Source organism: Callorhinus ursinus, unplaced genomic scaffold (genome assembly GCF_003265705.2).
Source record: "Callorhinus ursinus isolate GAN/ISIS: 27379988/994484 unplaced genomic scaffold, GSC_fseal_2.0 scaffold14, whole genome shotgun sequence".
NCBI classification, from domain to species: domain Eukaryota; kingdom Metazoa; phylum Chordata; class Mammalia; order Carnivora; family Otariidae; genus Callorhinus; species Callorhinus ursinus.
The window spans coordinates 19,872,796-19,885,310 of record NW_027397076.1 but is presented as its reverse complement, the minus strand read 5'-3'; the positions used below and the strand labels follow the sequence as shown (position 1 = coordinate 19,885,310).

The 12,515-nt window shown below is 32.4% G+C and overlaps 1 protein-coding gene across 8 annotated transcripts in view; it reads right to left on the bottom strand.

The window, feature by feature from the left end:
* Positions 1–12,515, bottom strand: part of CEP290 (centrosomal protein 290) — an 84,631-nt gene that overhangs the window by 30,329 nt on the left and 41,787 nt on the right. For all 8 annotated transcript variants that reach the window (XM_073900536.1, XM_073900538.1, XM_073900540.1 and 5 more), the window contains 10 exons: positions 10,972–11,177; positions 9,860–10,011; positions 7,001–7,112; positions 5,900–6,355; positions 5,232–5,396; positions 3,986–4,093; positions 3,634–3,768; positions 2,388–2,654; positions 1,635–1,742; positions 791–990 (listed from right to left, as the gene is read on the bottom strand). In XM_073900536.1, coding sequence (XP_073756637.1) covers positions 791–990; positions 1,635–1,742; positions 2,388–2,654; positions 3,634–3,768; positions 3,986–4,093; positions 5,232–5,396; positions 5,900–6,355; positions 7,001–7,112; positions 9,860–10,011; positions 10,972–11,177 — 1,909 coding nt within the window. The remainder of the gene's footprint in view (positions 1–790; positions 991–1,634; positions 1,743–2,387; positions 2,655–3,633; positions 3,769–3,985; positions 4,094–5,231; positions 5,397–5,899; positions 6,356–7,000; positions 7,113–9,859; positions 10,012–10,971; positions 11,178–12,515) is intronic.

The window sequence follows — 12,515 nt, the reverse complement described above, 5'->3', positions numbered from 1 at the left end:
CGATCCCAGGACTTTGGGATCATGACCTGAGCCGAAGGCAGACGCTTAACCATCTGAGCCACCCAGGCGCCCCGTGCAAATATCTTCTCATGGGGAATCCCAGGATGGAGACCTCCACTCACACAATGCAGACACTCTCATTCCTAACAGTTCTACAGTGAATACAAAATACATGAACTATAAACCTATTTTAGGTTTAAAATCTATATTCTGATAAATTGGTTGAGCAATATTTAGTTGCTCTCTCTAATACAGAGAATGAATCTACTGTCACTATGATTAATTAACAGAATAATTTTTTCATTCAAGTATTTACTGAACCTCTATTATGTGCTAGAAACTGTTATAGGTATGTAAACAAAAGTTTTTATATTTATATATTACTTTACAATTTTCAAATTACTCTCACATACAGTATCATTTGCCCTCCATAAAGGAGCCAGGGTAACTACTGTCATTTCCATTTTATAGATGATGAAACAGGATACTTTAATTAAAGAGGTTAAAAACGAGATTCTAGAACAAGCATCTTGAGCTGGCTCTTGGGCCAGACTGACTAGATTCAAATCATGGCTTTTTCATCTCTTAAGGTATGTTACTGAGCATTCCTGTGGCCTACTTCCTATATGAAAAATGGGGAGAATAAACTATGTCATAGTCCTGAGGATAAAAATGGGATAATATCCATAAAGTTTTTAGAACAGTGCATGACGCAGCAAATGCTTACATTTGTCCTCACGACATCATTATTACCATTTGCCTATTTTTATAATACATTCCTAAAACTTACCTTAATTTGATATTTTCAAATTCTTTGATTTTTAATTCAGTGATTTCTTTTTGTCTCTCTAAATCTTGAGATACTTTTTTTAGTTTGACCAAAAGTGAGGAGAGAGAATCATCTTGTTCTGCTACTGTCTGTTCCATCTCAGCCAGACGAATAAAATGTTTGTTGGTTGGAACTGGAGTAGGGGATTGTTTTATTAAATCCTAGGAAAAATGAATAAATTAGCCATGAGCATGTATGACTCAATACCATACTTATTCCATAATTTTAATTTGCCTCCTCAGATGATCAAAATACAGTATCTAATCTAAAATTTAATGATATTTAATAGCCAATGACAAGACAGGAAATAGAGATCCTATTCTTTGTATTACCAGCATTGAGCAAAGCACCTCTGTGTAGTGGATGATCAATAAATGTTGACTGAATTCATGAGGTAAGGCTCAAGAATGCCAAGATTTGCATGTTAGAAGATGAAAGATAGGCCCTTTCACACATACAGAAGACAAAGATTAAAGGAAGCAAGTATGAACTGAATTCAGAACATGAAAAATGGTTAGATATTGGTAAACTTACAATGAACACAACTTGAAAAGAAAGACTGAGGTCACACATGCAAGGTTTTGAGTACATGGCTAAGGAATATAAACATGATTTTGTAGGCAGCAGTGAGCTACTAAAGATGTGGATATAGGGAGAAAAATGATCAGAGCTGTGTTTTTAGAAGATTATTCTAACAACAAAGGTAGAATGGCTTCTATTCCAAAAAAAAAAAACAAAACATGAGAGTTAAATTTACAATTATGTGGTCTCAAAAATCATTAAAAAATAGAACAAAGAATCTTACCCAAGCTGTTTGTTTGAATTTATTGAGTGAACTATCAGACTGTAGTTCTAATTTATGATGAAGAATATGAAGGTCTTCCTCATGCTTCTTAACAATTTCTCTTTGCTCCTGTTTATAGCAAATCAAAACTGCATCTTAAATTATGACTTAAGTAAATTCACATTCTAAAGATCTTAAATATTTTATTAACTTTAACCTTACAAAATCCCTATGGGATAGGGAAGGAACAATATCTGCATACACATACACACACACCAGTATGCATTCCCCTAGTACATGTTCAAACTGATAAATCCAGCCTTAAATCACAACTTATTCTTAATATTAGAATAATATGTATCCATCACCTTTTAACTTGTTTCTAGTAAGTTTTTTAAATATTAGATTTTCCCATCAACGTTCTAGCAAACTGGATTGTCAATGACAATGACAATGACTACTAGTGTGATAGATTTCATTCTAACTTGTTGCCTCATTCTTTACCTATAAACTCAACTGATATTTTTCAAAATCATAACAGTTGCACCATGACAGCTATTCCTGGTTTAGTTAGTCCATGAGAGAAAGACAGACATATACAAACTGCCAGTTTTACTGACAGATCTGTAATCCAATCATGTGAAAGGAAAAATTCTGAAATAGAATCATTTGAAAGCAAGAAACGAATTACCACTTCAGGGCAGAATAATATTTGGCATTTGACTAAAAAACATGGTAATAAATAAAACAGCATAGCATAATATAATAACATACCTCTCTGGCTTTTTCCAGAAGATGTTGATACTTCTTTAACACTTCTTCCTTTTGATTTAACCTTGCTTGCATATTTGCAATGGTCTGCTGAGCAATTTTCAGTGTGTGATGTGATTTTGGCTCTATCTCTTTTCTGCCTAGCTCAGCTATCAGCTTTTCACGTTCTGCAGTGGCAGGCAATCGAAGCCTCAGTTCATTGATTACTTGGTCTCTTGACAGAATATTTTGCTCTGCTAACCGTAGAGCAGATTCTTTTTCTTTTAGTTTCTGCAGTGATCGAATTATAATAAAATTATTAAAGTATATTTTTTCTTTTAAAAATGCTTCATCTGAATTTTGGTCAGATTAATTATAAGCAAAAAAAAGGAGTTTCATTTTATTTTTCACATCATACTTATATTGACGATACTATAACTGATATTAATAAGGTTATATTTCTTATATTTCCATGTGACAGCAGTTATCTGCACCCATGTTTTATTTATTTAGAAGATTATTGCATGTGTTATAAACTTCACTGTTATGATGAAAATAAAATTTAATTAAGGTACTTTATTTAGCTCTTGTAGTTTTAGAACTAGAAATGTGTGGTGATACTAGATTTAGAAAGGAAATGTAATAAATCATTCCTTTTATTTTGGCCCACCCATTGACTATCAGAGCCCTAGAAGAGTAGTCCATAGAAGTCAGCTGAATATAAAAATTGGAACTTTAGTGGCCTAAGTCAATGAATCACCATTATAAAATATGTAGTTTATTAAAATAAAACAGGAAAAATGTTTACTCTTCAATAGGATTAAGGCAGATATTTTAAATCAAGTAACTCAGTGGCAGTTCACATAAATGTCAAATCTTACAATTACTGAAAAAAAATCTTAGGTTTCCTCAATTGATTAAAAATGGACAATTTTACTTAAAAATTTTAAAATGCATTTAGTGTTTAAATGTAAATGAAAATGAAAATCATCTTTATATTATTTTCTGTAAGTATAATGTAAGTATAATAATGCTTATTACTACTGATCAGTGTGCCCAAAAGTGATAAGTAGTGATTAAATGGGCAGTAAATTCAAATTAGCCATATCTGCTGTTCTTTACTGGCTATTAAAAATATTAGAGTAGAAAAGGAGATTGGAATTAGCAACAGATTCATAATTCTATGCTTCACCTCTGTTAGAAAATATTTAGAAAATTCTACAAACATATCCAATAATACACAAATAAAAATGCAAATCCTTCTAATTACCTCTTCTAGTGATTTACAAGTTGCCCGTGTTTCTAGGATTATTCGAACATTCTCCTTAATTTTTCTTAGAGCAATCTCAAGTTGATTTGGAAGGGGCAAACTAGGATCTGGCATTGATCCTGTAGCTTCTTCAAACTATTAAGAAATAGCATTTTTTGAAAAAAAAAAGCAGTTACATCATTAAGAACAATACTATTACAACTGTATGACAAGGACATAGTTAAACCCCATTTATATTTGAAATATAAGAAGATAATATCAATTAAAATTCCATCTGACTTTAGAAAACATTTCTGTTGGTTAACATCATAGGTCATGCTACAGAGTAGCAAACAGAATTAATCATTCATACTTTTTGTGCTGCTTTTAGTATTTCATTTTGCTGATGGTCCAAAATGTCTAGTTGACGCTCCAGCTCAACTTCTCTTTGGTCCCAGGCCATCTGCCTTTCTTCATGAAACTGTACCAGACACACAGAGACACTCACCAAGCATATAACAAAAGTGTTTATATACATTTTCTTATTTAATCCTCAAAACAACCCTTTGGGGTCACTATATGCTCATTTTATGGAAAAAGGAAGCAAAGTCAGAGAGATTTAAGTAAGTAATTTGCCTAAGATCACAGAGATAGAAGATGAGAAGTCAGGATTTCAATCTCTCTATGTACCCATCCATCCATAACAGTTAGTGACATGTACTACGTGCTAAGCATTAGTCGAGGTAATGTGAACATAACAGTAAACAAAACCAAGTCCCTTTCACCATGAAACTTATGTACTAGTGAGGGAGAGACAGTCAATAAATAAATATGTCAGAGGGTGATGAGTGCTGGAGAAAAAGGAATCTCTATTTAGAGAATCCTGATGGTAGGATTTACAGCTGTATACTGGGTGCCTAGTGAAGGCCTCACTGATAAGGTAAGACATTTGAGCTAAGACTTGGAAGCAATGAAAGCATAAACAATACAAGGATCTGAGCTAAGAACACTTTAGGCGGAGGGAACAACATAATTTCTAAGGCAAGCAAGCATGAGCTTAGTGAATTTCATCTGTCTCTAAAGTATACGTGCTTTACTCTACCAAGCTGCCTTCTACACGCCATCAGTTGAGAGCCAGCTGAAATTCGTTAACTGTGAAAAGTCAAATAACTAATACCGAAATAAAAACTAACTTACCAACTAAATTTATGTGTTGTTCCTTTTAAGTTTAAAACTACCATTACGGGGTGCCTGGGTGGCTCAGTTGGTTAAGAGTCTGCCTTTAGCTCAGGTCATGATCCCAAGGTCCTGGGATAGAGCCCCGCATCGGGCTCCCTGCTCAGTGGGAAGCCTGCTTCTCCCTCCCCACCCCGAACCCTGTGCTTGTGGTCTCTTTCTTGCTCTCTCTCAAATAAATAAATAAAATCTTTAAAAAAATAAAACTAAAAAAAAAATAAAACTACCATTACAATATAAGTAAATACAAATTTTTTGAATACCTTAGAAAATAAGAAACAGTATAAGAAAAATAACAGGAGCTACATTCAATTAAGAAAATAATGCAATTGCTCATGCAATATTCTTATGTTTAGCAACAAAAGAGCTAAATAAAGTGAAACCTTGTTCTGCTGCACAATTTCCTCCTCCAGACTGCTGATTGTATGCTCATATTCAGAAATTATATTATTCAAATATTTTATTTCTTCTTTATCCTTGACTAATTCTCGATTTAGTTTAAGCTCTTGAAGACGAAGTTCTTCTATTTTCATATGCCAACTGATTACCTAAACATTTACAAATAATATGTACAAATGTAAACACTACCTATATAAATATTTCTCCATTGATCCTAATAATTTTAATTGAAGTTAATATATATTCTATAATAAGGTAAAAATTTTCCTTTGTTGAGGCACAAAGTTCTTTAGAATTTTCATACTCTTCTAAAAAATATGTGTGATCTTAATATAACATTCTTCAAATGTTTCTGTTTACAAATAACTAAAATTAGTATTTAATAAATATAAACTTTTCTAGAGTGTTTAAAGTTCTTTGATAGTATACAATCTAAGCCTTTCTACCAAAACCGCTGTTTAGAAGAGTCTCATTTTACTTTTACAAACAGACATTTAAAAAGCCAAAACTCTTAACTTATAAAATCTACAATAATAACTTATAATTGGAATTTTGGTCATATAGTAAGCATTTTTCAGATAGCTACATATTAAGAACTTAAAATTACTATGTAACTCTTTTGGAAACACTGAACTGAAAGTCCATATTTTACCTTTTGGGCTCCCCTGGCATCCTTTAGAGTGCTTATTAACTCTTCCAGCCCCTTTAACTTTAATTCCATTTCCATTGTTTTGTTTTCCATATTTCTATGCTCTTGTTGAGAATTTTTCATCTCTTGCAATATCTTCAGTTTGTCGTTTTGTAATTGAATCATTGTTTTAGAGAACTTTTCCTGTTGTGCCAAGGGTAAAGCTCCACTAAACTGTCGTCGTAGAGACTGAATTGTTTGGCGCAGATGTTTTGCTCTGTTTCTCCCCTCCAAACGGGCATAATAGAGAACCTGTTCTTTTTCATCAAGTTTCTGCTCTAAGCGCAAATTACGGGCCTCTGTCTTCTGTAGTTTAGATGTAACGGACTCCAAATTACCAAGAGCAGTAGCCTCACTAATTTGAAGGGAGATGATGTGTTGGTGCAACTTGGCAATCAGTGCCTTTTCATCAGACTGCGCCTAACATAAAAAAGTATATATTTATAGTTTCAAGTTTTTCTAATGACACTTATCATGGATTTAAAAACACAGATGACTAGATAAAATTTTAAAAAGTGTGGTACATGAGATCCTATAAAAATCTAGCCTAGCTTTAATTAAATTAAATTTAATTATCAAAACTTGTTAAAGAAAAAAAACCTAGAATCAAACATATTTAAAATCCAAATCTGGCATCTAACTTTAAATAAAAGTTGGCATATTACTGTTTTTTTCAACTTCCATACATAAATAAAAATATTGGTATAACACTAATGTGGACAATTTTTTTTATCCTAAAAAAATTTATAATGGTAGAATATGTGTGTGAAAAGCTACATATTAATACAAGAGAAAATATTGTTATTAAAGACTAACCTAACTATTTCTTCTCAGGTCTTAACTTTGATTAGCAGCCAGCACAATGTATTTGTAGGTATTTAAATGCTTTTCTGTATCATGAATGATAATTCAAATTAAAGAGTTTTTCTAATCAGGTTACAATTAACAAGAATAAGAGCTTCTCTTTGATATGTTCTCTGATTAAAACTGTAAAATGACCCAACATCTGATGTGAATTTAGGAAAAAGGAAAAAATCTATTTAGAAGACCCAATACTGTACCTACCTGATAGTCTAACAGTTGCATTCTGACAGACTCTACTTCCTTTTCCCTGGACTGTTGCTGTGCATTCAAAATTTCAACTTGTCTTTTGGCAATATCAGAAATCTCTCTCAGTCTAGGAAGTGAAAGATACTTCAGGAACAATCAGGTATATTTTCTAAGTAAATACCAGTATTTCCGATTTCTAGACTCCTGGAAAAGCTGCTAATTTCCAGCATCTTAGTATCAAATACTAAAGCAAAATTTCCTCAACTGTTTCATGAAATATAATTCCATGAGAGGTTAACATGTGTTCTGTTAAAAAAAAAAAAATTCCCAACATCCCTCCCCCTTGAAAATTCATAATACATAGTATTGTATGAAATGTTCTGAGAAGTTTTAAAGTAAATTATCTCAAACTATACATCTATAGCATTTTCCAAATCTATATGGCCATAGAACTCCTCTCCCACACTTTCTTCATAAGATACTTATTATCCTAGTTTGGCAGAGCTAGAATAAGGTATGAAGTAGGTTTATGTGACATAATTGTACAGTTAAGAATACAGAAATTTAAAATTCCTAGGTTCCCTAGGTGGATTAATATATGTTTTAATTTACAAGCTATCAGAAACTTGAAAAAGAGGGGCACTTGGGTGGCTCAATCAGTTAACTGTCTGCCTTTGGTTCAGGTCATGATCTTGGGGTCCTGCCCAGGATCCAGCCCCAAATCAGGCCCCCCCCCAATTCAGCAGGGAGTCTGCTTCTCTCTCTGCCCCTCCCCACCATTTGTGATCTTTCAAATAAATAAAATCTTTTAAAAAAATGTGAAAAAGAAAGACTATATGCTTACTACAATTAAAATGGGGGAAGCTTGATAGTAAATTATTAAATTTCCTACAAGACTACTATTATAAGAGCACAGAGGGAAAGTAAGATGTATTTTACTTTGGGCAAGAATAATTTTAGTTTACTGTGATAAGTCAGGTTTCCTCACATTGATTAGAAATTATTAATTATGTGAGTTAATATCAGTTTAATACCTAGCACAGTACATAGTACTCAATAAATGTAAATTGAAGCAAAATCCGAATTTTTCATATTTTTATAGCAATCTTATAGAACAAGTAGAAGAGATAGATACTAGTACTGCCTTAAAAAATGAAGAAACTAAAATTTATTCTATTTTTTTAATTAAAAAATATTTTATTGCTGGGGCACCTGGGTGGCTCAGTTGGGTAAACGTCTGACTCTTGATTTCAGCTCAGGTCACGATCTTAGGGTCCTAAGATCGACCCCACATCGGGCTCCGCAATCAGTGTGGGGTCTGCTTGAGATTCTCTCTGTCCCCCTCCATCTGTCCCTCCCCTGCTTGTACTCTGTCTCTAAATAAATATTTTAAAAATATACACATATTTTACTGCTAAAAAATGCCACCCATCATCTGAACTTTCAACGAGCCATCATCTTTTTGCTGGTGGAGGGTTTTCTTTTAATGTTGATGGCTGCTGATTGATCAGGGTAGTGGTCGTTTAAAGTTGGGGTGGCTGTGGCAATTTCTTAGTATGTTTATTTTATTGTATTTTATTCCAGTATAGTTAACATACAGTGTTATCCTGGTTTCAGGTGTACAATATAATGACTGAACACTTCCATACATCACCTAGTGCTCATCCCAAGTGCACTCCTTAATCCCCATCACTTATTTAACCCAATCCCCGCCCCCCCCCCCAACTACTCTCTGGTAACCATCAGCTGTTCTCTAGAGTTAAGTCTGTTTCTGGGTTTGTCTTTCTCTTTTTTTTCTTCCTTTGCTCATTTGTTTCATTTCTTAAGTTCCACACATGACTGAAATCATGTGGTATTTGTCTTTTTGTGACTGACTTATTTCACTTGGCATTATACTTTCTAGTTCCATCCATGTTGTTGCAAATGGCAAGATTTCAATCTTTTATGGCTGAATAATATTCCAATAATTGGAATACTGCAATATTATTCCACATACCACTCCTTTAACCATTCATCTATCAATGGACACTGGGCTGCTTCCATAATTTGGCTATTGTAAATAATGCTGCTATAAACATGGAGGTGCATGTATCCCTCTGAATTAGTGTTTTTGTATTTTTGGATTAAATACCTAGTAGTGCTATTACTGAATCATACAGTAGTTCTGTTTTTAACTTTCTGAGGACCCTCCATACTGTTTTCCACCAGTCTGCATTCCCACCAACAGGGCAAGAGGGTTCCTTTTTCTCCACATCCTCGCCAATACTTGTTTTTTGTGTTTTTGAGTTAGGATTCTAACAGGTCTTAAGTGATATCTCATTGTAGTTTTGATTTGCATTTCCTTGATGATGAGTGATGCTGAGCATCTTTTCATGTGTCTGCTGGCCTACTGGATGTCTTCTTTAGAGAAATGCCTGTTAATTTCTTCTGACCATTTTTAATCAGATTTTTTTTTTAGGTGTAGAGCTGTATAATTTCTTTATATACTTTGGATACTAACCCTTTATCAGATATAAGAAACTTAAATTTAAATAAATTAAATGACCACCCCCCTTTCCTCCAAAAAAATATCAGTATGTGGAAGAACTAGGCTGCATAGGGTCTGAATTCCAAGTTCAGTGCTTTCTGCAATACTACTCCTGGACTCTGAAAAATAAGAATCTTGGGAAGTTATTTCCTCTTCAATATTATTATCTATGCCTGTTAAAAACTAATCTTGTTAATATTATTTAATCTTGTTCTTATAAAAAAAGAAAAATAAAAACGACCAGTATCAATTCCACGAAGACTTTTACCCCAACCACTGTAATTAGGTTTCTTAAAGATGAATTAGAGTAGACACACCTAATAACTGAAAAGTTTGGATGAACTTACTTTGATACTTCAACTTTTAGTTCCATTTCACTCTTCTCTAATTCTAGAATCCGTTGCCTATCAGCATCACTTACTGTCTTGCTCACACTATCAGCTAATTCATCTCTTAACATCTGTTCCACCTTCTGTGCTTCCAAATTGATTTTGGTAAGCTAAGAAAAAAATAACAAAAAAATGTTCAGATATATCAGTTTTTGGTGAGGTTTTCCCTTTCAATTTAGCTTTTACCATACCGCAGTTCTCTTTACTTGGCATTAGGCAAGCCATATTGAATTGGGTGTGATGAAATATTAAGAATAAATTGAACAGGGTAAAGAGAAAGAGTCAGGAACACATTATAAAAACTCTGGTTATATACCAACCCACCAAAGTCATTTATATTAGACAACTCACAGTCTAAATTTGAATCTCTGATTTTCTTAAATTTGTTTGAAATGTGGTGTATGTGTTATACTTTACTTCAATTATATCATCTATAAATAAATACAAATGAGTTAATAAAATTCTATTAATATATATTTAGTGACTCAGTTAAAATAAACAAAATGACCTATGTTTAAAATATATACTAATTCTCAAAAAAATATACAAATTCTCAAAGTAAACATTACAAGAGTTCTTTTTTTCATCATTGTTGAATATTTGCAAACTATATTTATTGCCATCCAATTTAATATTTCTGACTATATCAAAAAAGTCTAAAATTTACTATTAAAATGTAAAGTCCTGAGAGCAGAGATTACTGTCTATTTTGTTTCCTGCCCTAACACCAGCCCCCATACAGTGGTCCGGCACATGACAGGCACTCAATAAATATTTGTTAAATGAATGGATGGTAGTGGAAGGCAACATCATTATTAAGCAGATAATACCTTTTTGCATTAACTCTAATGTAATGCTGATGAGAAATAAGAACTTATTCACAGAAATACCTGCTTTCTTTTTAAACATTTCAGATTTAAAAATACATCTTTTATTCTTTTATATGTATATTACATGAAGCACAAGCACTATACTACGTTACTTCAAAAATACAAACTAATGACTCACAAAATACAATGTCTAACATGACTAATTCTTACTCTAATTGCATGATAAAAATTATATCAAACCTCAGCAAATTTGGTTTCCAATTCAAAATTACGTTCTTCCATTTGCTTTAATGAAGTCCTTACATGTTCATACATTTTTTGAGAGTGTTCAGCCCGCTGCCTTTCATTTAATTCCTTCATCTCCAGCATAGTGATTTTTTTGGAAATAGAAACAATTTCACTGTTGGTTATTGATTTCTTTGCCTTATCCATGTTTGATTCATTTCCTATATGCAACAATACTAAGTCAATCTCAAGCTGTTATCAAAATCATATCTCAAATATTTTAGCCATTATAGACAAGGATGCAATAACATGGTTCCATGGAAAACACATGAGCCTTATTATGACAGACCTGGATTCCAGTCTTAGCTCTAGTCCTGTTTGGATACTGCCTATCCTATTTCATCTCTCTGGAACTTACATTCTTCATCAGTCATATGATAATAAAAATTATTCCTCATAGAAATTTAGGAATTTCTATGGGGAATCTAGCACTTAATTGAAGAGAGATAGGGTGAAATGAACACAGAACTTACGACAATTGTATGTAATACTCTTTTTTTGTATCTTAGGATATAAGATACCTTCTTTCATGTAGAAGCTACATGGAAATCAATTCACTTTTAATCTCTTAATGAATTAAAAATTTCATTTCTGAAAGTAGCTTCTTTTAGATAATGTTAGGCCCAAAGTTAGTCTTCACTGAAGTACTACATGTCCCAATTACCAATTTAAAAAAACAGCTGTATTTTATAACAGAAACTCTGAATAGTATTAGAGATCTAAGGTCTAGAAAACAAACATAAACACTTTATCCAAAGGAGCAAATTTATTAGAAAATTATAAAGCACAATGCCAGTAAGATAAAAAATTATTTAAATACCATAAACCAGGATAACCATTTGAAAAACTAATATGAAAAACCCTATCAGGAGGCACAAAGATTTTAATATCCTGTGAGACAGTACTATCTCTGTTAGATATACCTGAAGATGTTCACTGCAGCACCACAAGCAATAGCAAAAATAAGGAAACCTAGTGATATAATCACTGAAACAGTAAGATATTGCATGAATATTTGTATGTATAAGATCATGAATAAAACAAATATTTTGACATCTAAGTGAATATAATATAATGTTAATGTATATATTTTTTCCATTAGAATCAAACTTACATTTTATTTATTTATTTTTTATTTAAATTCCAGTTAGTTAACACACAATGTAATATTAGTTTCAGGGGTACAATATAGTAATTCAACACTTCCACACAATACCCAGTGCTCATGTAAACATGGATAAGGTGATACAAAAAATAATAATAGTCAAACTATGGGCTATATAAATTCTTTTCAAAATTTTTTTGATGTTTTATGGTGACCTTTTCATTTAAATATATCAAATGATGCATTCCCAATAGAACTTTACACACGGTGGAAAATTCCTAATAGTACCACTAAAATATAGTATTTAAAAATCATCACCAGTCTTGACTGTTAAATGGTTCAAAATAGTTAATGCTTAGTCATAATTTTTAACATATATGATTTCACTAGGAAT